Raw genomic sequence first — 27,534 nt, forward strand, 5'->3', positions numbered from 1 at the left:
TAAATGCTGTATAGAGGGGGAGAACTCTTTGAATCTAGCAGGGGTAACTCTATATGGCAAATAATTTTTAACTAGTGGAAGTGGTGGGAAATTGGCACAGCCACCCTGTAAGAACTGAGAGCACTTAAAGGAGCTGTCAGTTATTTGTATGTCCCGTTGGGGGTGGCCTCGTCGGCCAGACTGGGCACGCTGCAGCTCCAGACACGGCGCTTTTATCTTGGAGGGTTCTGTTTCACAAAGCCCGACATTAAGTTTTGATGCACACGGGTAGGTAAAGGAGGGCAGGTGTTACTCCATCTGCTTGCTGAGACACGGTGGGTAATGGATACATCCCCATTTAATAATTTACCAGTGTATTGGAAGTACGAGAGCATTAGAAGGACTTTTTGGAACAGCCCTAGAAAAAAGGCGTTGGGTTTAACCTCTGAAGCTGTTGTAGATGTGTGTGTGTGTACAGATAAATGTGTATTGTGCCAAAGCGTCCAGCTGAGGGTGAAATCCTCTTTGAAGTTGTTTTGTTGTCCCTTTTCCATTAGCAAATGTAGCAGCAACCGCTAGATGAGTGCTCCTCTTGCTCCTTAGTTTGTTGCCTGGCCAGGTGGCAGGAGCATGGAGCACAAGGCAGCGTCCCATCCCGTCCCGTGCCATGGGTGGGGTGTGCGGGGCCGCTGCAGCCTGTGGGCACGAACACCTCCAGACGTGTGATGTGCCCGATGTCCCCGTCTGTGGCCGGGTGTCTCTGTGAGCCTGCCCACAGCGATCTGTGCCCTGATGGCAGTGCCCAGTTGGAACGGTGCCGTGCCGCTGCCCGGAGCAGCCCGGTGCTCAGCCATGAGGTACCGCAGGACGCCGCCGCTCCCCGCCTGCCATCGGCGTGGCCATAAGTGCGACCTTTGGGACTGCTGCACCTTTAAACCTACCCAAGCAGCTACAAACTGGGTATTGAGACCCTCTAACAGTGTGTGACAGATAGCGGAACGAGCTCTGGGCGAGGAACAGACGGGTCTGAGCGGCTGCTGGGGCCATCAGCCTGCTCCTGAGAAGAGCCGGGTTGTCCAGAGGTTTGATTTCCCTAACACCTTGAATCCACCACAGCACTGCAATAAAGCAGGGCATGCACGTGGCAGCTCTGAAAGTTTTCAAGCCTCGGGGTGTTCGATTCATGAGGAGCGAAGGATCTCGTGGGCAGCAGGTCACAGAGTCGGTAGACCAGCCAGCAGCTAAGTTCTGTGCTTCCTAAATACCTGATAGTCTGCTCCTGAATCAAGTGTAGTTGTGTGTCAGTGAGGCTGCAGAGCGCTGTTACCACGTGAAGCACAATTGAGGCATCTTGGGGAAGCCGTGGCACGAAGGTCAAACTGCCCAGGTACCGAGGCGTTGGGGCCACTGGCAAGGGTGTGGGTGTCCTGCTGTGGTGGGCAGCACCTGGGTAAAACCTGGAGCCTGCCGAGAGCCTCTGAGCTCCTCCCAGCGCAGATCTTCCCTGCGAGAGGAAACACATTTATTTCTGTGCTTGGGCACGCATTTTGAAGGAGCCGTTTCAGAAGGCTGTGGCGCAGCAGGCAGCTTGTTGGTATGCCGGCAGCATGCGGCGCTGGGCGAGTGCTCCTCGCTGACAGACCTGCGGCTTGCGGGGAGCCAGGGGCTCGCGTGGCCTCTGGGTGACAGGAGGGCTCGCTGGGCTCCCTGCCTGCCGCGGGTCGGGTATTGTGATGCCCAGCGGTGTTGCAGGTGTCTGGCTGGGAGATGTTTCCACACATTGCCAGCAGGAACACTGCTTTGCATGGAGCTCGAAGGCACAACGCGTTTTGTCAGTAATAAAATTACCTCGGTGTCGGAGACTGTCAGCTCTTTGTTTGCCCGCAGCTGACTCACTGTGGGTGACTTGCACCCAGGTAATTTGAGAACAGAATAGATAACCACGTTCGGTAGGAAAATGACTGTTTCCGAGAAGTGGGAATAAATTAATTCATACCATCAGCCGGACTGTGGGCTTCATTCATTGATTTAAAGGTTAATTAACTCCACCTTCAGCTCTGCTGCGCTTTTCCCCCTCCTGCTCTCTAGAGGAGCCCCAGCTGGGGATTGGTGTGGATGTGTGTGGCAGCCCGAGGGGGCAGCGGTGCTGTGGGCAGCCCGGTGCCATCCTGGGCAGGCTGTGGTGCCGTGAGGTGCCGGGCTTGCCGCGGTGTGCTGCTGGTGCTGCCAAATTCAGGCAGCAGAAGGCTCTGCTCCTGCTGCAGCCGGGGCAGCGCCTCCTCCGCACGTCTCTGAGGGGACGGGAGCAGGCTTGTAGGGGCACTCTGCTGGGGTTTTTCTGGTTTTGTTTTCATGGACAGGTTTTGGGGGGGTAAATATAAAGGAGTGGCATATTGGGAGGAGAAAAACTATAAATAAATCAGACCCAGCACAACAGGTTGCTGTGGGACCTGTGTTTCACCAAACTATGGGGCAGTGCATCAAGGACTGAAGGACAGCGGTGATGGTCAATCCCTTACAACAGAGTCAGGCTAAAAACGAGGCATGCTTGGCTCTCAGGTGCGTGATCCTCCTGCATTATGTATTTTTAGAGGGCAAACATGGGATTTAGGAAGAGAAAGAACCTGTGCCTTGCTGTTCTCCGCTGTGTCCAGAGGCGCAGCCCCTGGCAGAGCCAGCTTTATACCCCTGAGCAGCACGCGGTGACCCAGCCAGCTCAGCGACCTGCCCCACCATCATCCTGTTGGGGGCTGTGGTGGGAGCTGTTCGCCGCCTCTCCCCATCTGCTGCTGCTTCTTGCCCTTGGGTTAGGGTGTGCAAACCCGGTAACGGTGTTTGCTAAATAAACCTACATTTCCTGGTCACTCTAATCAAGTGACGGCGTATTTTGGCGCTTGGCCACGTGTGTGGCTAAATTTGGCCGTGTGTGGCTAAATGATTTGCACTGTTGGTAAATGACCAGTTCCGTGCTCTTCTAGGAAATTTAGCAGTCCTCAGCCCTCCTGGTTGTGGAGGCACCAGAGCTCTCCCCCTGAGGATTTTTGTGCACTGCCAGGCTTGTCAGTGTTTGGATTCTGGTGTATTGCTGGGTGCTCCCCCAGCAAGAAAGGCTGCGTAGTGCTGTCAGGTATCAGCCAGAGAGAAGGCACAGAGCTAAAGCTTCCCACTCTGAATATGGAAAAAAAAATCATTGAAATTGATTGTCCTGGAAGCATCACGCCAGCGAGCTCACTATGGCAGGCTAACCCAGCAGGTACTAGGAAATATGGATTACTCAAAATCAGAACTTCTGGGAGATGCCAATCCCAAGTCTCTTTAAACAAACAAACAAATAAAAAAAACCATACCTTGTAGGTCTCAGGTCTAAGAAAAATTAAAACTACGCTGATAATTTCTTTTCTCCCCTTCTGCTCCCCTTTGTTCTCAAGCTTCACCCCTTTTTTGTTTGCGTATTTATTTGGTGAATTTACAGGCGTGGGTTGGTTGTCCGTCAGATTTAATAATTTCCTTGACTGTCGGCCATCCACAGTTGTTCTGAGCAGTCAGCTGGCATTCTGCTGCTTGCTCCCCTTGCTTTAGGATTCTCTGCTCCCCTGAGGGCTGGAAACGCCCGCAGTTTCCAGCAGTGCCTGCCCACTCATGAGGCTGTGCTGAGGTCTGCAGAGGTGTGGGAGATTGTCCACCTCGTGCCAGTGCTCATCTGTGGGCTTATAATTAAATCCACCCTAAGAAGCTTAAAGAGTGAGAGACTGCGAGCGGTTGGAAGAGTTACAGCAGGGCAGATAAAGTTCTGGGTAAATATGAAATGCAGAAATTAAAACAGTCCTGACCCGGGGCAGGGTTCCCCCAAGCTTCCCTCCAAGCATTGTCCTGGGCTCGCTGCTTGTCCCGCACCAAGGTGGCAGCGGCGCTTTGGTGGCATTAGCAGCGAGCTGCGTGATGCTCCAGATGTTGGCTCTGCCCTGTGGGATTTAGCTGGGACGTGTTCCCTGGCAGACGGGCAGTAACAGGCTGTAGTGGCATTAGGGTAAAGGCTTCAAGCATCCTCATGACGAGGAGATGGCTGCAGAGCAGGGTGGCATGCTCTCAGTCTCATCCAGAATACCTTCCACCATGGATCGTGCTAGTGTCACTGTGTGCTGTTCTCTGGTTCATGCGTTTGGTTTCATCACACCCTTCCAGTGTCTGCTCCTGGGAACGAGCCCGTACATCCATCCGGCTGCTCCCCAGGCTGGGTCTGGGCATAACACCACAGCCTCCACCCCACACGGCAGCGCAGGTGCCCCGGGTGCCGTGTAGGATCTCAGGGAGCTGCACCAAAAGGGTCACAGGCGATGCCCGCAGCAGTCCTGGCAGTGCATCGGGGGACAGCTCCTGCTGCAGGGGCTCTTCTGGCACTGTTCCCCTCCGAAGGCAGACTGACAACCCCCCCGCAGAGCGCCTCGCCGAGCCGGAGCTACCGAGCACACAGGCACAGCTGGGGAATGTCAAAATGCAGGGAGAAGAGCTGATGTTACAACTGGAATTGACTCCTGTTTTGTGGGTTTATTTCATCTCCTCAAGCTTAATGTTGGCTTAATGCAGATTGCGTATTATTTAGGAACGCAGTTTATATCCTCCTTGGCAATTAGACTTCTCATTGTTTGGTAATGCTCTTTCGCCTTATTTAATCTTCTCATTTGGTCGGATGGCTGTAACATCAGTCCATAAAAACAAGACAGGAGACCAAACATCATCTCCATGCAGGCAGGCAGTGGTTCTTGGAAGGCACTGGAAAACAACGTGAAGTGAAATCCCCGTCAAACTGGCTAAAATCCCATTTGTTCAGAGTCTGTGCTCCACAGGCTTTGCTGTAGGCTCCTGGCAGTGGAGTTTTGCCACTAGGAGTTAGCTGACAGCTAACAGTTACCTTGGATAACCACAAACCAAAATACAGCAGGAAGAAGTCCCAGGCCTGCTGCTGCCATTGCTAATTTTTTTTTAAACTAAATATGAATTTTTAACCCAGGGAGGCTGCCCAGGGCTGGTCCTGAGGCACAGCCTCGCGTGCGGCTCTGTTCGCGGGCTGATCTGTGCCTCTGTGTCCTAGGGAGCCGTGCTCAGGGCCACGGCTGCTTCCCTCACTGCTCTCATGTGCCTGGATATACTTAAAGTATGGCTAGGGAGAGCACTTTATTTCCCTAAATATTTTCCTTCTAGTGCCCACTAAGGGGTCCGGCATGCCTTAAGGCTTCCCAGTACTTGCAGCAGCGGGCAGGTGTGCACGTTGTGACTGCGCCGTTGGGATTTAGCCCATGTGAGTCAGAAATGAGCTGGAATTGGGGCCGGGGCAGGGGATGGCTGCTGAGTCTGGCACCAGAGCAGTGGCTTCTGCAAGAGCTGCTCCCCAGGGCAGCACTCAGCCATCCCCTGCTTGCTAAAGACCCGCTTGCACACGGGGACAGATTAGAGGAGCTGGGCGGAAGGTGGCGGCGGCTGATTTGGGGCGGATTAGAGTGCTTTCGAACGTCAGGCCGCGTCTGGTCAGTGCTGGGCACTCCAGCTTAGTGCTTGTGGGCTGCAGCCAGATTTATTCTGCGGCGAGAGGCAGCCTCGGCAGGTGCTGTCTGCCCAGCCTGAGAGCTTTCGGGGGGCATCCGGACCGCCCTGGGCTCCGATGGCTTTCCTCCGGGCTTCGGGGCTCTGCCAGGTGGTGGGCAGCGTGGCCGCCTCCGAGAAGGTCCAGCTGGCACAGATGGGTTTGTATCTGGTTTGGTGTTCGATACAGAAGCAGCTCCTTCTGAAAAGATGCGTGTATTGCTGAGCAAGGCGGTCACCGCTCGATCTGAAGGTTAAAAAATGCTCTCTGCATTCAGGTCTGGTTTGCTCTAAATGATTGTTGTGGGAGGGTAAAAGGAGCCTGGTCTCTTGGTATCGTTAAAGCCCGTTAACCTACAGGGTGTCTGTTGGGGTGATTTTAGGCTGTCAGGAAGGTTTGCCAAACTTGGGAAGCAGAAGTAACTTGGCAGCTTTCAGATTTCTTTTTTCATTTGAAAGTAATGCTTCAAATATACAATGCATAAGTGTGATTTTTTTTGAATTTCTGGATTAATGAACTTTATTTATTCTTGTAGTATAAACTATGCTGTATTCTTGTCTATAACTTTAATTCATTTTCAGGCTTTGGAGAAAAATGCACAGGGAGTGCTTGTGTCAAACACCGTAATGTGGCAAGCACGTCACGCTTCCCTGAGTCCTGGTATATGGCTGCCCTGAGGGGCTGCTTCACTTTTATTCATTTATTTATTTCAGTATTCCTGGTTTATCTAGAGCATTAAATGTTTTTCTGGAACCCGTTTTCCTGTTCCTGCAGTGAAAGTGTTCCTGAGCCTCTCTCCTGGAGCTTCCTCCTGCCCTGGCTCTGTTCAGGCACTTGGCTGCGTTCAGGTGCTGACCCGCGGGGCCCTCTTGCAAATGCCCCGCTAGAGGTTGAAATCAGCACACTAAAATAGGTTTTAAAAGACCTCGTTTCTTGTGTCTGCCTGTTTCATAGGTAGCTGAAAGGAGAGGAGGGTGTATTTTGTAAATTGGAAAGGGGAAAAAAAAAGGAAAAAGCCTTCTAAAATTGAAACCCAGCGGGGCTTTGAATGGCATGGAGCTTTCTGCTACGGGCACATGTGCAATAGGAACAATGCTGTGAACCTCCTTACCCCTCTGCTGTTCTGACTGAGATGTTTGCATCTGGGTGGTATTTCCCAAGATCTGCAAGAGTGCAAGCACAAAGCTGGTGCTTTTTCGGGCAGTGGGCTTAGTGCAGGTGGCACCTGAGAAACAGAGAATATTGTGATATTCGCAGGAACTGCATTTCTTCCGCTCTTCTGTGTTGGTGTTTTAATATCTATTCCATGTAACTTTGATTCTCAAGTCTGTCTGAAAATGTGTATGGGAAATATGTCTGTGTTACTTACAAATGGGATGCAGAAACATGAGGGCCATTGAAACTGCAGGAGAAATTGTAAAGTCTTTTAGGATTTTCTCCATGTTTTCTGGTAGTTGTAATTATCTGCTTGTGGCCCATTTTCTGCTTTTCTTTTATGAAAGAAATGTAGTCCCCTTTCTGCTGCCTTTTGCTAGTGGTGCTCAACCACACCCCGGGGAGCCCCTCTGATTTCTGTCACGGCTGAGCTGACGGTAACAGAAAGACTTATGTGAAACTTACTTGTGTTTAAGACTTTTATTAATAACTGATTACGGATTAGGTGCAAAGAAGCAGATTATCTGTATTGAGTAGCTCATAGCTCAACCTCTTCCTAAGCCAGGCTTGTTGCAATGGATCTCTGGCAGTGAGATAAAAACCTGCGTGCGGTGTGCGGGTAGGTAACGGCTCAGGCTTGCACCTCCATGTGGTCCTGCATGGCCTGTTCTTGGGGACAGCCTCAAAGGGCTTTATTTGGGAGCCAGAGTGTAAGCAAACCATCCAGGAGGTGAATTTGGACTGATATGAAGTGAGGAGAGGCTATGGGGTTAAAACCAAGGGAATTTAGGAAGGTGGATATTAGTGTACTGAGATCAAGGGGAAAGGTTATCTTGAGCCTAGAGTTTGGAGAACTGTGGGAGGGAAGATGTGAGATGAAGAGGAGGAGATGGGGCTATCTTAGTCAAAACAAAGAGAAACAAACCCTCATTGTCCCAGATGGGATGGACTGATAAAGAGAAGTTATCCCTGTGTCTGCTTGAAATTTGGTAGCAGGCTGGAGAGGCTGTAAATGCGTGTGTAGCAGCGGGGAGGGATTGTGTATTTCTAATTCCATTAGCGGTTCTAACAGTGTCAAAACAGTGAGATCTAAGCTAAGGGATTACTGAGCCCAAGGGAACACGGAGTTTGGACAATGGTCTGACCACTCAAAGCTGGCAGAGTGCTGGGTTTTAGTTACAGCGCTGTGGCTAATAGTATCAAACCAAAATAGTTACAGGAAATATGCACAGAACAACTACAAAATATTTTCCTTCAGTATTTGCTTGAGTTTTCTTCCTCCTTTGTTGTGAAGGTGTTTTGGCAGATGCACTTTATTTTCTGATGTGGAGCCTGGTTGTGAAGAAGAAATGGTATGTCTGTGGCACAGTGCCAGTTCCTGGCCATGAAGGTGAAAGGCAAATGTTTTATGGCTGGGAGATGTTTGAAAGCCATTAACTCGTTTTATTAGCGGAGTTGGATGGCCATTTGGTTGAATTTATTCTGTTCTGCTTAACAGTTGAAAGATGCATGAGTGTTATGCAGTCTGGGACTCAGATGGTTAAGCTGAAGAGTGGAACCAAAGGGCTCGTTCGTCTCTTCTACCTGGATGAGCACAGAACCTGCATCCGATGGAGACCGTCCAGAAAAAGTGAAAAGGCAAAAAGTAAATTTTTAATGTCTTAATTTCTGGGGCAGTTCAGCATTAGAGTGTGAATTACAGACAGAAAAGTGAGCAACATCTTTTGGATTTATTATATGAATGCTCTTCACTTATTTTAAATTTGGGATGATACTTAAAATAAAGGTTGTCAAAAGTGTGAGTAGAGTTTAAGCACCTACCAAAAGCTTGGGAGAATAAAAGGAAGGGAATGTATTCATCAATTCAGTGGCATGTGGACATTTTCCATGTGCTTATGTGAATTGTGAACAAACTCAGTGGGGACCCAATAACTACGCTGATCTATTTGAAATGTATGCACCACAACTTAAATATAGAACCTAGAAAAGCTTAGATGGAGGTTTCTTCATTGTAACAACTGATAACTTTCTTTAGATATTATTACATCTTGGAGTTACTGTGTAGCAGTGTTTCTCCTTGAAAGGGTTCCTGTTTTAAACTAGCAATTCAAATCAGCAGTGTATTCAGTAAAATAAGGACTGGAAATACAGAGAATTGTCCTGTAGGCTTGAGATTTTAAAGCAAGCAATTGGCAAGGCTGCGGCTAGTGACGGTGCTTTTGGGACCAGGCATGGCAGCTGAGGGCTGCAGCGGAGCAGGGCCGCTGTTCTGTGCGTGCAGTGTAGGCAAGGACGAGCCTTGGTGTCAAAAAGCCCTTAGTGATGTGAAGATCTAATATTAAAAATCATTTAATGGTTTTTAGCCTGAATAATACAAAATCACTGAAAAGCAGAAAATAACTGGGTGATTATTATGAGTATGTTAATTTTTGGTTTCCCTTTTCCCCCCAGTTGTCATCGATTCCATTTACAAAGTCACCGAAGGCCGGCAGTCCGAAATCTTCCACCGCCATGCGGAGGGGAACTTTGACCCAAGCTGCTGCTTCACCATTTACCACGGCAACCACCTGGAGTCCCTGGATCTGATTACCTCCAACCCAGAGGAAGCTCGCACCTGGATCACGGGGCTGAAATATTTGATGGCTGGGATAAGTGATGAGGACTCGCTTGCTAAGCGACAGAGAACGCACGATCAGTATCCTTTTACAAGCCTGAGCAACGGCTTTCAATTCAGTATTTCTTGTTTATTTTTTTAGTGAATTTGGTATTGGGTGTTATTTCACCTCAAGCTAAGTGCCAAAAATTTTGCCACTGATTGCAATAGAAATATTAGTTAGATTTGACGAGGACACTTACCTGTGCAATAAGACATCAATTGTGCCTTAGGAACTGGATTAAACTGTGTTTTTTGTTAGTGAAATCCCTACTGGAGGGTACAGAAATAATTCCTTTGTAGCTGTTCCTTTTCTATATTTCCCTTAAAATGAACGTTTTGTGTGTGAGCATGTGCAGCCTGGCTGGTCTGGGGTTCGTTGTGCTACTGGCCACCTGTGAAAATCCTGAGGTGTCCACCAGGGAAGGATTTCTGTCCTCTTCTGTTTGCCCACCTATGCCTTTATTCTCCCACTGTAAATTGCAATGCCCATTAGAAGGCACCGTTCCCAAGATATGGGAACTGATGGGAGACTTGAATTTGTTGGCCTCTGCACAGCTGAAACGTGAACGTTTTTTTTTTGAGTCTTCTGGTAAATTGCCTGGTGACTTCAGGCCCTCTCCATTTCTCTTGTTTGGGGTGTGTCAGATATCTGTGCCTACTGCTCAGCCTCCATTGATCGTCAGAATGACAAATCTTTAAAGCTCCTTAAATGTCTTTTTAGCCTAGTAACCCAAATGAACTTCTGGCAAAGACTGGGCTCACTGAATATTTTCTGGATGTGCTTTCTTTCACAGAGTGTTTACTAGTGTGTCAAATATAAAGAACACTTTTCCCCCTAAACAAACAAAAAAGTCTTGATTATAATTGTAACCTCTTTCCTGCCACATGGAAGAATACAAAACAATCACTTGTAAATACTCCTACTGGAGAATATACACACACGGTATTTAATTCATATTTTCAGTGTTTATTTCTGATACGAGATAGGCACAGATCCATTTGGGGGATATATTGCATGCTCTGCTGCACACATACTCAGCTTGCTATATTTATCCATGACTTTTTCCGAGCTGCACATATCTGCTCTATGGTGAACCATCACTTCAAGTCTTGTTTGAGTTATCAAATGCGGCAGCTGGGAGACTGCAGACAAAATGACCCGGTAACAGCTCCAGCTAGAGCAAGGATTTAGGAAAAGCTGCAAAGGAATATATGTGCGAAAAGGGGGTAAAATTCACTGGCTAGAAAGCGGAGGAGTTCACGCAGAATTAAGGGAGGTGCAGGAAAATATCAGAGCAAGCCCAGCAATATTTGAAAACTACTTTAGCTTCTCCTCTGAGAATATACTCAATATCAGAAATAAAGGAGCAAAGGAGCCAGTGTCGTGAACCAAACTACAAGTAATCATCATAAACCAGTGCCACTTTTAAGCATTTAAATGAAACTTCAGTCCATAGCAAGGGTAAGGGAAAAAACTGTTTGAGTGCCACCTCAAACAGACATCAAGCTGCAGAATGTCCCAGGAAAAGTTTTAGTAGAGCTGAGCTGTACGCAGTGTGCAGAATCACAGCCTGTTTTCTGACCTTGACAGCTGCTGGTTTTGATACCCCTTTGTCCTTGTGCAGGGAGAAACACCAAATGTATAATTGCTGTCTGTTTTCTCTGTACAATTTATCATTGTATGCACTTGTTGCTGCCCTGTGGGACACCTGACATAAAAGGTGAGGACAGAGATATTAGAGGGAAGGCGGTGGTTAAAGAAGTTGTCCAAAGATGGATAAATAACAAGGGTACGGATGAAAGAACTGTGTAACAATCTTGGGGGAAAGAACGTGGAAAACAGGAGTGTTTAATTGTTAATGAGATTCTTAAGGAAACCTCAGGCTTGTAATAATGTACTTGGCCTGGATTCACCAAGTCTCCATTAAGCCATCCACTTGCATTAGGTTGCCTTTTCTGATACGGATGGCAGCTGGGCTGGCATCCTGTGAGTCACAAAGCAGGAAGCCCCCGGATATTAACTCCAGGAAGGTCAACACTCTTCATTATACCTGATAAAAGGTACAATAGCAAGTGGTACCACAAGGGGTACAGTAGTGAAAATTAAAGTCTTCAGGCAACTAAAGGCATCAGCACAGGGAGAAGCATGTGGGTCCCACCAGCTCTTTTCCAGGAGTTTCAGCCTCCTGCCCAGAAGAGCTGGGGACGAGTTTCATTCTCCTGAGCTGAAGTCTTGTCCTCGTCCTGCCCAGCTGCTCTGCCTCCCTCCTCCAGGAGGAGACCACGCTCCTGTACGTTTCCTTGACGCGTTTGCAGCTGGGTGAAACAAACCTTTGAGGAGGCTGACAAGAACGGAGACGGCCTGCTGAACATTGAAGAGATCCACCAGCTGATGCATAAACTCAACGTTAACCTGCCCCGCAGGAAGGTCCGGCAGATGTTTCAGGTGGGTGGCCTCTAGCACGGGGTTTCACTGTGCTAACACAGTGCCAGTTGCGGTCTGCTTCTGTACAGAACCACAGCAGGGTCTGAAAGCTGGGACTTAAAGCCCTGTCCTTTCCAGCATCTCAGATTGTTTCCCAAGTCTTGTCTTTTTATAGACAAGGGTGCATCAAAACATTGATTTAACAAGACAAACCTCACAGAAGACAATTCATTAATTTTACTCTTTAGATGCGTTATTGTTTTCATTGCTATGACCTGAATTATTCTACCCTGGCAGTGATGGTTGCTCTGCTTCTATTGAAATCTTTTTTTTTTTTTTTATTTTAATTTCCTTTGTGGAAAATTATTTAATAGAAACTAGCTTTATGAAAGTGATTATGGTTCTTTTTAAAACTTCCTCTCTTAGCCAGAATAATTTTTATTTTATATTTTACTTCTGTTGTCTGAAAACAGTTACAGTTGGGCTGGTAGAAAATGGTTTACAAGGTAGGAAGGAAAGATAAGCCAAGGACATGATGGAGAGCAAAATGCCTGAATGTTAGCGGTGTGGTTTCTGTGTAGGGGAAGTAAAATTTGGTCCTTGGAATGCAAATAGACTAGGTCTGCTCATTGCACCAGCTATTACACAAGCTCCTCTGGTCCAGAAGGTGACTGAGCATGAACTGGAAGAGCTTTCTTGAGAAGGAGGAAATGATAGCAAGGTTGGGGATACTTTCTTTCCTTGGAGAGAGGAATTTTTGTTTGGTAAACCTGTGAGGAGACAAGCCCTCGGGCTCAAAGGCAAGTCAGCGTTGAAAGGGCTCTGACAGCAGGCGCTGTGACCTGCACTTTAACGCTGCTTGGAAAAGGCCACGGGTTTCATAACGAGAGGCAAAACATTGTATTGCAGCAATATATGAAAGATGTTACTTGTAGGAACAACAGCAAGTCTCTACACATTTATTTCACTTTGCCTACATCATCTGCTTGCGTTCTCAAGAGTTGTAGCTCCCCTGAAGTTTGGTCATTGTGGGGACCTGGATAATGTTTGACAGCAGTTCCCCAGAATACACTCTTTGTTTTGGAAATCTAAAGCAATCCTCTTAGGCAGATGTTCACAGCAAAAACCTTGTATTAACATACGTTAAGTACTGTTTTCTTCTCTTGCTACCTCTGAGGATAAACAAAAACCACAACCAAGGCTGGGGCTACCGGGGTTCTGTTTTGGTGCCAAGCTCAGTGCTGCTGGCTCTTGGACGCCCTGCAGGGAGCTGATGGGGGGCTCAGAGTGCTGCAGCTGCAATTACCATTAATTTAAGACCGTGGCTTGCTCTGAATGTTTTTAAATGTCAGACTCTGTTAGAGGAAGCCAAAGAGTGAAATTATTATGTTCCTTGCTATGTTGTAATCCAGGATAACTGCAAGACGTACAGGAGAGTATCAGATCAGAGAAAGCCCAGCGTGTGCTTCTTCACGTGGGGCGCAAATTCAAAATTGAAGGTGGAATTGAGATCTCCATAGGGAACCTGGGGCTTCAGTGCAGGAACTGTTTTCTCCAAAAAATCCAATAGAGAGTATTATCATTTTGCAGTTATTTTAGCCTGTGTGTAGTAGGCTTTGAGTCTGAACAGAATTTTGCAGATTAGAATTTATTAAATTTCTGTTCTGTACATAAATCCTCTTCTGCTTTATTCCTTGAATTCACCTACTTTCTGGCATGCTTACCTAAGTGTCCTTACCTCTTAGGAAGCTGACACAGATGAGAACCAAGGAACCTTAAATTTTGAAGAATTTTCGGTGTTTTACAAGATGATGTCCTTACGTCGAGATCTCTACTTGTTGCTCTTAAGCTACAGTGACAAGAAGGATCACCTCACTGTTGAAGAACTTGCTCAGTTTCTAAAGGTGGAACAAAAGGTATGGAAATGTACGTGCATATAAATCCAAGTATAGGGAAAGGATTATGTGGAAAATGTTTAGCTTGGGGCAGGGGCGTGGGGAACAGTTGTTTTTTTCACAAGAGATCTGTATTTCTAAGGGAAGACTGTATTTTTGTGATGCAACATAAAGATGGATATCACAGCAACCTGCCAAAGTTCAGAAGGGTCAGGTGTCCAGGATACTACCTGGATGCTCCAGGGAGGACATGCACGAAGATGCTGAAGTGCCCAGGAACAGCTGAAGGGCGGTGGGAGGAGAGGGGCATGGAGGGACCCAGAACGGGAGGAAAAACACATGAAAGAGGCAGAGAACGCTCTCTGTGGGTGCGGAAGGACATCAGGAAACTACTGATACAACAGGAAAATGAAGCTGACTGTAAAGCCTGGCATATTGAACCCACCCTCTGTGTACACACTGCTCAAAATCCCAAACACAGGCAGGGCTGTCAGCTGTAAACACTCTGCTGACATTTTTCTGAGAGGGGGGAAAAAAGAAGCATGACTTCCTTAGGTGAACCTGCAGGCAGCGTACTTCAGAAGCATCTTGCACTTTTTGCCTCTTCCCTCTTGTCTTCTCACTCGCCATTATTAGCAGTATTAAAGCACATTTACCTTTGTGTGTTTTCAGAAGACAAATGTGATAGCAATGACCTCAGGCAAGGCAAGATTGCCTTGAAAAGCTGATAATGGTTCAGATCATAATGCAGCTCTAAAATGCCTTCAACCAAAGAGCATCGAGTTTTTGCTCTTGTCTGGCTGCTTGGAAACCTGTGGGTGGTCTGTCCAACTCCATCTGCTACTATTTTGGGGCAAGACTTTTGAATATTCTGCTGACTGAGGATAGAATAAGTGTTTTTTGGTTTGGTTTGGTTCTGGTCAATTTGCTAAGCTGGCCTTCCTAGGAGAACACCCTGTTGCCCTCACCTAAGAGCCTGTGAAACAGGATTATTTCCATGCAGGTGTAGCTAAACTCGGTTCATTGCAATTGAAATTGCAGTTTTATGGCTTCAAATGTCATCGGAGCAGAAAACAGGCATAAAATAGGCTAGTTTCCTAGAAGTGGATGTCCAGTCACATCTGCAGGCCTGCGGGTTGTCCCTTTGGGAGTGCCCTTTCCTAATAGATCGATCGGCGTCTGAACTGGTCCCATCCAGAAGCTGCTCTCCTGCTAAATGACAGATCACTTCCACAGCAGGATCTCCAGGGGCTTTTGACTGACAGTTTGGCTCATACTTGTCATTGAGTAACGTGTGAAATGGGCTCTGAAAACGTCTTCCCTGCTGAAGAGCAGCTTTGCAGTAGGTTCTGGACCTGCCCAGCGGGGGGAATGGCCTCATGCTGCTGGCTCTTTGGAGCCCCATCGTGGTGCAACTCTTTGTTGCTCTAGCTCATGGTTTCATGCAGTTACAAGGCTGTTTTGGTGTTGCAAACTTGAGATGTTTGGTTTTGGTTCTCTGAGAGCAGGAGAATCCATATGAAAAGGGTCTCCTGCATGCCTGCTGGCCACCTGCTGCTGGCTGGGGGTCTGATACTTTGCAATATCATTTTGTTTGTGCTGAGAAAAGGACAACCTGCTGAGATCTTTCCCCCAACAGCACCCTCTGTGTGCTCCAGGAAAACTTAGTGCTCCATGAATGCTGTGCCCTCGTGCTCCCGCATGCAGACCCACACGGACTGTTCTCAGCACACCACCAGCTTGGCACCAAGCCGGTGTCTTTGGTGGTTTAAAGGTTAAAGGGACCTTCATGCAGCCTGGGTGAAACTGGCTGCCAAACTATTGCCCCACTCATTTTAGTTGAACAGAACTGGGAGTAATTTCCTAACAATTAAGCCCTGGGAACACACACCTGTAATTATGTAAAGCTTTCCTTAATTATTCAGTTTGGGGGCTGGTGTGTTTGAAGTCTGCCTGAGAGTCTCAGCCAACTCTTACTGCATGTCCGTACTAATTAGGTAGTGCACCGGAACAATTAGTGATCTGGTAAATGCTGAAAATCTGATGAGTAGTGGTAAGAAATGGGGATTAAATGCATTTTAAGAAAATGACTGTTTTGTACCAACTCTACGTGCTCTCTTGGAGTTGGTTTTGCAGGAGTGTAACGAGGCTGCATGTGTCAGGGAATGTCGGCGTGCGCCGGGCTGCGAGCTGAGGCAGCGTGTGCTGAAGGGTGTCAGGAACCTGCATCCTGGGAGGAGTAGGAAACGATGAGAATATCAATGTTGGTACAGGAACTTTGAAAAGAGAGGCTGTGGAGGTTGTTGATGTGACATGAGGGTCATATCTGGTCAGCCCTTCTGCTTTCTGCAGCAACCTTAGTGCAGCAGCACAGGCTCTCAACCAGAAAGCCAGCTGATGCCTTCCCTCTTCTCATGCTTATACAAAAGAATTATGAGTATAACTGATTTGTGTGATGGCTCCATATGTTAGCACTTTTTATATCAACATATTGCATCAAGATTGGAAGAACGGATTTGCTTTGTTTATTTATGTTTTGTTTTTCTTATAGAATAATTAGCTGCGAACAGCTGAAGGCTGAACTATCAGTGCGTGGTTGGCATCCTGTCTGGGAACACCTGTCACTAGCACTGCACTTCTTTTCTAATTTCTTCTACTTTTGTTTTCCAGCTACTCTTCTGGTTTACATTGTTTTCTCTTATTTCATTTCCCACGAGAATGGGAAACCAGGGTGATTCACGCTCCTCTGCAGGAGAGCTCTCCCATCACCTGGCACCGCCGTGCTCTGTACCTTCTGATGACGTTATAGTTTTGGCAATTGATTTGCCTGACCTGCTTCCAAAGAAATTGATGAAATCAAAAGTGATTTTGCTCTTTTTTCCTGATTCTATGCAGAAGGTTAGGGGTAATGTTGCATTTTATGTAGGATTTTATTTTGGGTAAAATGATTGCTAGTTTATTTACTTAAAAAACAAGATCTCATTGGTCATTCAAAGGCTGATACTCTTTTAGGGAGTGTAGCCATATCAAAATGAAAGCTTTTAACTAGGAATATAAAAAATGATCCCATATAAAGAGGTTTTAGAAGTGCCACGGTTGGCCATCTTCAGCAGTCCCTGTATCTACATATTTAATCACTGATGATAGTCACTGCTATGCGGTATGCCTTCTAATGAAGGACTTTAAAACTTAATTAATGCATATTTATATTAGTATCCTAAGTCATAATCTCTCTTAAGCTACAGTTAAAAAGCACAAATCAGTGGCCTTTTCCCTAACAGATGCAGCTTTGGGCCAGATTAGACATTTTCATTCGCAGAGCACACAAGCACCCTGCCACTCAGACACCAAGGAGCGGTGTGGGATAATGAAAAAGTTAATTCTGGCCAGCCTGTGCTGAAGGAGGGCTGCTATGAATAGTGCCTGCAATCAACCAGCAACATCTATTTGAGCTGGGATAATCAGTTATTTTCTCTACCAAATTGTTCTCGTTCCTCTTACCCAGTGTAATTCCAGCGGGCGTCTCATGTTGCCGGCTTAGCTGGAGATATAAATAAAACGTTCGGAGAGGCAGACGGGCTGGATCTTGCCTTCCCTGGGCAAGAGGAAAAGCAGAGGGAAGGAATAAGGCTGGAAAACCTCTCTTGCCATGTGAATACTTCTTTTTTCAGCTTGAGGTGCCAGCTGAGTTGAACTGCTCGCTCTCCTCCCGCAGCTGTCCTCGTAACGTCGTTGGGTGTGCCATCCCCTGCTTATTCTTTGCATTTAGGCTGTTAGGAGATAAGGTTGGTCATGGCACCCATGTTTCTCAGGGAGAGCTCAGCTCTTGGCAAGATCAGCCCCTTACAGAAGACCAGATCGAGAGTCAGCTACTTGGAGAAGGTGTCAAATGCTTTGGCATTTGTTGGATGCTAGGAACAGGGAGCTATGGGCAGAGCACAGCGAATGGGATCAGTTTTGCCAGCTGAAAGAGAAGTCTCTCTGTAAAAATAATACTTCCCAAAGGGACCATTTGGGGATTTAAACAATAAACGTTGCCTGATCTGCAGGGTGGCTTGTCTCCCTCCTGCCGCAGCCGTGCGAGCAGAGATGGCACCCGCTGGGAGAGAGGAGCCGCCCGGCCCCTGCTTCCAGCCTGCCCCGCGCCTTCATCCCAAGGCAGGGGTTGGAGCTGCCTTTGGCAACGGGGGCAGAGTGCAGGCACTAAGCAAAACATTGGTACAGAGAAGCTGCCAAAGATTTTAGAGTCATTATTGCCATCCTGTGATAGAATTAGTAGAGGGGGGACAGGGGTGAAAAAATGATGAGGTGAGTGATGAGAGCTACTTCCCTCTGACTTTAGAAGGAATACAAGCACCTCTGGTGCTCTGGCCCCATTAGTCAGGACTTCAGCTGGGGGCTAGCTGAAGCTGGTGACAAAGCTCTTATTTGTTTCTGAAGGACTGCTGCTTTTCATTTCACAATCTAATTATTTATCTCATAGCGTGTATATTACTCTCCTAGAGAATGAAGTCTCTTGAAAGTAATGAAATTGCAGGAGTGGAAAATGTGTGTAAATGAAATCAAACCCTGCCAAATCTTTTTTTTTTCTCTTTTTTTTTTTTTTTTTTTTTTTTACAAGTTTAAATAGATTGTACTAAGGAATGTCACATCATAGTTCTCGTTTCAGCACGATTGCCCAATGCAACTATTATTAATTGTGCTGAACAGCTATTTTTTTTTTATCTTTTAAGCTGAAATGACAACTTTTAACAGCAATCACTACCTCTCATTCCTATTTTTCTCCGAAAAGGTAAGGTCCACGTGGCTTGTGGAGAGCTGACAAAAAATCAGATCAAGTCCTTTTACAAAAGGGTCTATCCTCTTCCTATGTTACTGAACTCAGTGTTTGATTAGAAGGTTTTCCATGGGACCCAGAGGTCTGAAGTTGGTTTTGACATGCTGGTCACATAGTAGAAAAAATAAATACATCAACACTGTCATTTCTGTGCAGATGAATAACGTGACGCCAGAATATTGTCTTGACATCATACAGAAGTTTGAGGTATCAGAAGAAAACAAGGAGCAAAATGTTCTCGGGATTGAAGGTAATGCTTTTATTTCTAAATTATTTTTATGTCCTGATCAATTATAGTGGAATATAAAAGCCTTAACAGTATTTTCAAGTATCTTATTCTATTTGATGACCGTGACAGCAGATGACAGAAGAAACCAGCAGTCAGCAGTACAGGTGCATTGTTGTGGGAGATGGCAGTGGGTGGGCTCAGTTGCCCATCAGGCAGCGATACATCACCCAGCCACACATCACAGCCACACCACGGTAATTTGAGGGCTTCAGGCTTGCATGTTTTTATGGCTAACTGTATATTTGTATAGCACAGTACAAATGTAGTTATACTACACTACATTCTAACCAAAGTAATACATCAAAGTTTGCGTTCTGCTCTGTCTCTGTAGGGTTGGAATCACTGCTGTACACTCCATTGATTTATGCTTATGTGAAATAAAATAGGAACAGTTGCTTTTTCCTTGGGTTTTTGTAACTTATTCACCTTGTTTGCTGAAGCAATTGCAGACGGTATATTTACTCAAAATCCAATTTAGTATCAAATTCAAATCTGAATTGGAATAAAACAGATTAAATACTATGGTCTGTTAATTTGCCCAGAAAATAGTTTTCATGAAGCAGAATAATTTACACGGTGATTTCTCTAGGGAGTGGGGGGGAAATATTCCTCCACACAGCACTTAAATCCTGGGTGCAGCCTCCCAGTTCTGAAATAAGTTTCTGGCGTGACTCTGGGCAATTCATTGAAATTTACAGTGACAGAAGGAAAGCAAAATGAACAAGCAGTGACATTTAAAAAATATTTATGAAAGCTTTTATGTTCCTTTTAATCTTACTGCTGCTCCTTTTACGTTCGAGTTGCTTTCAGGGTTGATATTGTGTACACCGTCATTTTGAAATATTTTACATTTCACATTCTCAAAGGAGATATTTTTTAAAACTTTCTCTGTTTTGATTCTAATTTGATTTGTAGTGCTATAAACCAGTACCATCTCCTCAGATAAGCTTGCAGCATAGAGAAAACTGTAAACTAGAGTAAAAATGGCTAAATCAGTGAATTGTTCAGCCCAGGTCCCCATGCTGTCTGTTCCTTAAGTGGCAGCTACCTTGGCTATCCATGGTACCTTCTGTGGATCTGCAGAACACCAAACCTGTGCTCTTCCAGGCATCGTATCCTACATCTCTTCTACTGCCCAGAATTTGTCTTTGCTGTTGGATTTGACATAGGGAGGCTCTCCACACTTACAGAGGAATATTAGGCGTGCATTTTTGTCGTCTGCTCCTTGCGGGTTTGAAGGAAACATCTGATCTAAAAACAGTTGGGTAGTGGGCGTATAGATGTGTGGTTTTACTTGGCCTTCTATATACCTACTATTCTTTACTTTTGTGCTTATATTTAAATCCTAAGTTCTAGTTTTACTGTTGGTTGTTAATTGGTTTATTTCTGAACAAGCTTAGCTCACTGCCACGTTTTGCAAATACTTCTTGATTGTGTAGTGCTTTGTTTTTTGGGGGGGCAGTCATGAATGTGTTTTTCTAGATTATAGTTTATTTTCTAATTCAAAGCAAATTGTGTAGGGACAAGATTTGGATCTTGGGAGCATGTTCTTCTTGAAGGTAATAAACTTCCATGGGATTCCAAAAAGAATGACCTGGGTTTATGCCAGCGGTGGACTGAGGCTATGCAGCATCTTCAGTGGGCAAAGAAATAGGCAAGCCCCACACCGCAGTTGATGTGCTGAAAATATGGGGTGTGAAGGCAAATCTCAGCTGTGTGATTCATTGGTTTGGAGACAGGGGTTAATGCTAACAAGCATAATGGGAAAACACAGCTATCAGTGCAAATCCTTTGCTTGGGAAGATGCATCCATGCAAACCTTCCTCTGTTCAAAGGTTTCACCAACTTCATGCGCAGTCCTGCTTGTGACGTATTCAACCCATTGCACTGCGAAGTGCACCAGGACATGGATCAGCCCCTCTGTAACTATTTCATTGCTTCATCTCACAACACGTACCTGACGGGAGACCAGCTGCTGTCCCAGTCCAGAGTGGAGATGTACGCGCGGGTGCTGCAGGATGGCTGTCGATGTATTGAAGGTACGTTTTGGTGGGACTTGTAGCTGTGAGAGGTAGGATAGACATTCCCTTTCAGCACAGTCAGTGACAAACCTAAGGTGTTAATGCTTCACTATCTTACTAATTTCAGTGGAAAAATGACTGGAGGAAAAGGACGGGTGAGCAAATAGTGCCTTCTGCCAGCACAGCTTTGTGTGTGTTTCTGTCAACATCTGAGCTGAAAAATGCAGTTTAGGTCAGGCACAACAGACATAAGATGCTGCTTTATTGGCTGAATGCTGGTGTAAGAAAACAAGATGCTGCTTGTTTATTTGTCTGATAGCCTGGAGGTGGTGTTGGATTGTTGTTTAAATTCTGTTTGATTTAAATAGTAACAAAACATTATTTTTCTCCGGATGTTTTGACAAATCTAAACTAGGTCAGTATTAATTTTGTGTGATTAATGTAATGTATATTGCAAAACCCATCACTGGAATTAGATGGGAAAAATTAACCTGAAAAAACTGGGTGGTCTGTCACTCTTATTTTCTTCTGTAGGAAAGTTCCCTCTAGCGCAATAGTATTTTATTTTGCCTCACTTCAGAACTCATGTAGATACTGTACAGTGTAGGTAAGAGCCCTGTAGCTTGTCTTTTGTGAAGTTAACTTTCTATAGAGGCAGCAGTAGTAACAAGTTTGATGGAAATCCAGACCACACTAACGCATTAGAAGTATTATTGTCTCAATCCATTCATATTTTACATTGGCATGTGATGATCTCAGTGCTACTCCCACTACACACTTAGTCATCAATCACAAGTTTAACCACAAGGGGAAAAAAGGCTAGATATTAAAAAAAAAAAAAATCTGCAGAAGCTGCTTTCCCAATAGATAGCTGTGAACATTACTTGATCTATTCTACCTTTGTAATTTTGTGTATCAGGAAAAAATGAGTTTAATGTAAGAAGGGGGAGGCAGGCTAAGGTTGCAGATATTTTGTTTAGTATATGAAAAGACGGTCTTGTTAGTGTTAACTTAACTGGAGAGTTGTAATGGATTGAATGAACCTTCCTGACACCTGTACAGTTGAGTGGTGTACATGAGTTCTGTTGGTAAACAAGATCAGCAGAAAAATGTAAGATCATGGGCATCTCTTAATGTATAGCTTTTTTGTCTTCATAGTGGATTGCTGGGATGGTCCAGATGGAGAGCCGGTAGTGCACCATGGGTATACGCTTACCTCTAAAATTCTCTTCCGTGATGTGGCAGAAACTATCAATAAGTATGCTTTCGTCAAAAATGAGTAAGTGTAGAGTTAGCTTTGAAGCTAAACTTGTCTGTTTTGTGTAACTAATCTCATGTCAGAGTTCAATACCAGGAAGTAGGCGTATTCCCTTAAACACACAGAGAATATAGAAAGTGGATTCTGTTCCCCTGCTTACTGCCTGTATCAAATTTATTGATCAGCTTCATGAGCAATACTGTCAATCTAATTAGAAAGTTCAGCTGAAGTTAGAAAGACCTTTCATGCATTGTAAACTCAAAAATACTTTGAACAAACTGAGACTCTTCAATATCAAGTGATTATTTTGGTTCTTTGAACAAAACTTCCCACTCATTTCCCCTGGGAAATTCTCCTTAAAAATCAACACCGTAATATTCTCTACCTTATTCTGTACTTTATTTCAGTAGGAAAATTGAAAAGCTGTCTCATACTTAGTATAAGAAAATACAGAGTTGAGAGGTAATGTTTAAATTTGAGTTTTCTTTCCAGGTGCTATATAACAAAGTTCATTATGAAAATTGCAGAGACTTGAGCCATATAGATATGTTTATATGTACACATACACACATAACAGCCTAAAAATCATGAATGGGTGTATAAAATTTTGAGTAGTCTGGGGAGAAGAAAAGTAAGATATGTATTTGGAAAGTATAGCCAAATATCTCTGCTTCTCCTCAGTCTGGTCATCTTCAGAGGTTTGTTCTGACTCACTATAGCTGCACTTATTAAGACAAAGGCAAATCATTCATGCTGCTATTACAAAATATCTGGAAGATGAACAGAGAGGTGTTAGCAATTCTGTTGAACCTGATGATTCCAAAATGCTTGCTGATCACAGCATATAAAGACTTGGTACGTGGCTTGCAAAGGAATATTGTAACTTCTATCCAACTCTATACAACAGGAGGGCATTGCATTGCTGATGAGTTTTATTGTGCGTTTCATGGTCTATGTCTCACACTTGGTGATCGTCTGTTTCAAATTTTGGCACTAGTGGGACGGGGTTGGAGAACTCTCCTGCAGGGATTAGCAAAGGAATTCTGAGCCCCCAGGGATCTGGGAATTCGTATGTGAAGTCATTCCTCTCAAAGTGAGTCTGTTTCCAGACTCTTGACAATGCAAAAGCAAATTACTTGAAACAGTTTGTGGTAAGCTGCTATGACTCTGTCTGGGGTTTTTGTTTGTAGGTTTCCAGTGATACTGTCTATTGAGAATCATTGCAGTATCCAACAGCAGAAGAAGATTGCTCAGTACTTGAAGGAGATATTTGGTGACAAATTGGACTTGTCATCTATAGTCACCGGAGACTCCAGGCAGCTTCCTAGTCCTCAAAATCTGAAAGGGAAGATCCTAGTGAAGGTAATTTGCTACTCATGACGTGTTCAAAATACGACAAAAGTCAGCATATGGTATTTATGTAGGTCTTTTGCTTTGGAGAGCCAGTTTGTCTGTACCATGAGGATCAGTACAGATGCAGTAAGTTACAATTCTGAGCTTTTCACAGACACATCAAAACAGGGGTAAGCCTTAGCTTTGACAAGTGTCCCAGAACACTTAGAGAAGTGTTTTAACAAGGAGCTGTTATCAACAGCAGTGTAAAGAAAAGTCTTTCTACTTCTTCAGCATCTTGTCTTAGTGTCTTACAGGCAGAGATGCTGGTTTTTAAACCTTAGCACTGAGTCAGGGGAGTAGAGAAATGATATAAAATGCATCTTTATGAATAGTAGGGAGTGTGATAAAATTAGCTGATACTTTTCTTTTTCTGAAATCTAATTTATGTTACTACAGAATCACAGAATTGTAGGGGTTGGAAGGGACCTTGAAAGATCATTGGGCCCAACCCCCCTGGCAAAGCAGGTTCCTTAGAGCAGGCTGGATATTTTTCCCCATCATTCATATCAATCTAAGCGTTGTCCTACAGTCTTCCGTTACAAATACAAAATACAAAGGATTTTGGAGTAATATAAAATCATCTGAAATTTTCTTGCAATTTCTTGCATTTCCCTGCATCTCCCTCTCACCCTGCTATGAGCAGTAGTTTATGAAATGAAACTATTTTCATGGTTCATCAGCAGTGTTTATGAAAGAAGAGCACTTCAGAAGGTAGCTAAAGAGCAGCAAGGGAGGAGGCTGTAGAGCACTGTAGTAAGTGTTGTATGCAAGATAAATTCTTTGAGCCTCTCAGTGTAAACAGATTTGCTCTGAAAGGAATTTCAAAGACCAAGATGGATATAATAAGAAAGAAATGCTATGCAGGCCTTTGAGAGGATGATTAATAGAGTTGTAGCTTATTAGATTGTCTAATTTACTTTGACACACGAGGTCAATTACTTTGCTGTGAGCCCTTGAGATAACGTTTTTTCCTCTATCCTCCATGTCAAACTGTCTACAGTGATTCACAGTTTAGGTTTGATGCTAGGTTGAACATATTTCGATACATAGTAGAGATGTGACTCTGAATTAGAAAACCTTCAAGTGCTCAGCTGTGATTTTGAATTTCATTGAAGTGGTTTTCTTGTGTAACTGCTGGTTAATGAATGATGTGGGCAGGTAGCGTCAGCGTCGCAGGGAGCTGAACTAAACAGTAGCTAATGTCAGTCGTGTGACAAAATGGCGCGGACCTAGCTTGAAATATTGTCAGAGAATAAGAGGCAAGAGATTTAGTACTGTGCTGTTCTGCTATGAACTTCCGTGCTGGTCTTCCCAGCACATATCAGCTAACAGCGGCTGAAACCGTGTGAGTAGTTACCGAATGGTGCGGAGTTGGGCTGATTTTTTTAGGACAAGGAATTCTGTTTTCAGCATCACTGCATCTTGTCACAAAGCCTTATCTCCCATCTCCTGTTTAAGTTAAACAGCCATGTTAGAACAGATAAAATGTTTAGGAATCAACATCTTGTTGAAGTAAGCCAGTTTTCCATCTTTTTTTTTGTTTTGTTTTTGCTATTATTTTTGCACAGTTTTATACTTTTTTTTTTGAAACACTGCATTGATTAATTAGCCAAACAATTTCAAGTAGTGGCCACAGTTCTCATTTTGTTACTGCATATAAAGAGTAATTCTGGTAACGGGGATTTAAGCCCATATAAACGTTCAAGTATGAACTGCATTTAAAGGTTCTTCCGCATTCTGAGCATGCAGTAATAAAATAAGCTTTGCTGCTTCCTTCATGATGATGGCTACTCTCACTGAGTTCTTCGGTGTCTGCATTTTCCCTTCTGATGCAGAGCCTATAATAAAGTATCAACTACTGATTCTTGAGTTTTATTTGAAGTACACAATGGTGTGTTTGGTGGGGGTAAGCCTGGAGCATCTGGGAGGCAGCTTGAAAATAAATCATTCAGACGCTCACTGGGTTGCTCGAGGGATGGGAGATAGTGGGCTTTTTTGAACGAGTTCGCAAATATCTTTCAATATGAAACTCTTCCAGAAATACTTAACTCCCCTTGTGAAGACATGACTCCTTGAGCCAGTTTGCATGAGATTCTTTGAGATTGAATTCTAAACTATGGCCACCTTTAAATAAGAAATAGTTGAGTAACAGGATATTTTGGTCTTTGCACAATGTAACACTGACCATGTGTGCATTTATTGTGAATATTTTTCCTTGTTTTTAGGGAAAGAAGTTGCCCTACAGTCTTGGAGCAGATGCTGAGGAAGGAGAAGTTTCTGATGAGGATAGTGCTGATGAAATTGAAGACGACTGCAAATTAAAGCCCTGCTATGTATGTACATATACACATTTCCCAGAACTGCTCTATCTTCACATTTCTTGTGTGCATATTCCATAATCCTGCTTACAGTTATTAGCAGATTAAGGTTTTTAACTTAGATTTCTAAGTCAGGTCCTTAGGATGCAGGAATTATATCACTCCACATTTAGATATGGAATGAATTTGTTCAGAAATGCAGGCTGTTCCTCTTTTATGCCACATAACTAACAGGTATGAGTGTCTTACACTAGGCTGAAACCATTGATGCCAGCACAATAAGCATGCTAAGATGTGTCAGGTGCAAATGCATAGTACTCAAAGCAATCATATGAGGGAAGTGTTACACAGTTTCTAAATGAAAATTATCAAGAGATGTGCAAATGAAAAGTTCAGTTTCTTCTTTTCTGATACTGAAAACTGTTTTCTCTTTATTTCCTAACTCCTGCTGTTTATTTTTCTGCTGTTGGTTTTACTAATGCTTTTTTTTGGCTACAAACTGAAGCTGGTGTGCAATGCTAATACACATTCTCCAGCAGGTGCTTTTTTTCAAGTCAGAAGGCAGCCTTGCTTCACCAGTCAAAATTTTTGAACAAAGAAGATATTATCAAGGGAGATGCAGAAAGAATAGATCAAATTCAAATTAATATTTAGCAAGTATAATATTGTTTATATTTGCTTCTGAATGTAGCCCAGTGAGTTTGCCTTTTTGCCACACAGAAGCCCCTTAGTGTAGCTCTCATTAGCTGTTTATGGTTTGAATATCAAGCTTTTAACTTCTCTGTATCATTTATGCCAGCTATTGGCAATGGGAGGATTGTCAAAGTAGCTTGGGGTTTGCTTTACAGGTGACAGAAGTCCCCATCTGAACTGAATCAGTGGAAGCAGATGTTTATGCTGGTTCTCCCCCTACCATGAGGTTGCTAAAATGCTACAGTCAGTAAACACCTTTTGGAGGATTTGTGTACATTACACAAAAGGGCAGATTTTGCTTTCTTCGATAAACCAAATCCCTTTGTCCTACTAGACAAAATCCTGATTAATTCATTAATAATTTAGAGGTCAGATTGCACTTGGATGTAATTCAAGCCATATGCTCCATATGACAGTCTCATACAGAAGTACAGTTTTGCTTGCAGTAAGTGCGTGGAGTGTAGGATAAATCAGCCTGCTTAATGCCTCCAACTGTTGTATTTCTGTTGGCATTCACTACAGAATTTGAAATGTTGTGTATTAATTATGGGTAATCCCATAAATCTTTAGGATTGTGATTGGTTTAAAGTAAAGGTTCTTCTTTATATACACTATCTTTAAACACTTCTGCAGGTTTAAGTTTAGGGAATTCCCTGCCCAATTCACTGTCCCGTGCTGTGGAAGAGGAGCACTGTGTCATCCACATTTGCTTTACCAACATGAACCCAGCACTTCTGGTGAGCAGAAAGACCTAAGACAAAATCTTCAGTCCTTAAAGCCAATGCAGTAGGTCTTTTGTGGCCAGAAAGGGAGCACCTTAGTACCAACAGTTGGTTTCCTCCTGTCTCAGGAGAGTTCTCCTGCCCTGTGGAGAGAGGAATGCTCGGTGCATGCTGCTGTGCCCTAAGATCCATTTTTGTTTTAATCACCTTACGTAAGAGACTGTTTGGTGTCATGCTACTACTAATTATTTCCCTGTCTCACTTCTTGGAGCAGGAATCTGATAGCATTTGGGCTGATAGTTTTGAGGAAGTG

At 44.3% G+C, this 27,534-nt stretch overlaps 1 protein-coding gene across 3 annotated transcripts in view; it reads left to right on the top strand.

Annotated features, from left to right (window-relative positions):
- Positions 1-27,534, top strand: part of PLCH1 (phospholipase C eta 1) — a 56,994-nt gene that overhangs the window by 11,222 nt on the left and 18,238 nt on the right. For all 3 annotated transcript variants that reach the window (XM_032193672.1, XM_032193673.1, XM_032193674.1), the window contains exons 2-10: positions 8,211-8,357; positions 9,164-9,407; positions 11,685-11,814; positions 13,539-13,709; positions 18,682-18,775; positions 20,650-20,853; positions 21,994-22,114; positions 23,284-23,455; positions 25,714-25,821. In XM_032193672.1, coding sequence (XP_032049563.1) covers positions 8,211-8,357; positions 9,164-9,407; positions 11,685-11,814; positions 13,539-13,709; positions 18,682-18,775; positions 20,650-20,853; positions 21,994-22,114; positions 23,284-23,455; positions 25,714-25,821 — 1,391 coding nt within the window. The remainder of the gene's footprint in view (positions 1-8,210; positions 8,358-9,163; positions 9,408-11,684; positions 11,815-13,538; positions 13,710-18,681; positions 18,776-20,649; positions 20,854-21,993; positions 22,115-23,283; positions 23,456-25,713; positions 25,822-27,534) is intronic.

Source organism: Aythya fuligula, chromosome 9, assembly GCF_009819795.1.
Source record: "Aythya fuligula isolate bAytFul2 chromosome 9, bAytFul2.pri, whole genome shotgun sequence".
Lineage (NCBI taxonomy): Eukaryota > Metazoa > Chordata > Aves > Anseriformes > Anatidae > Aythya > Aythya fuligula.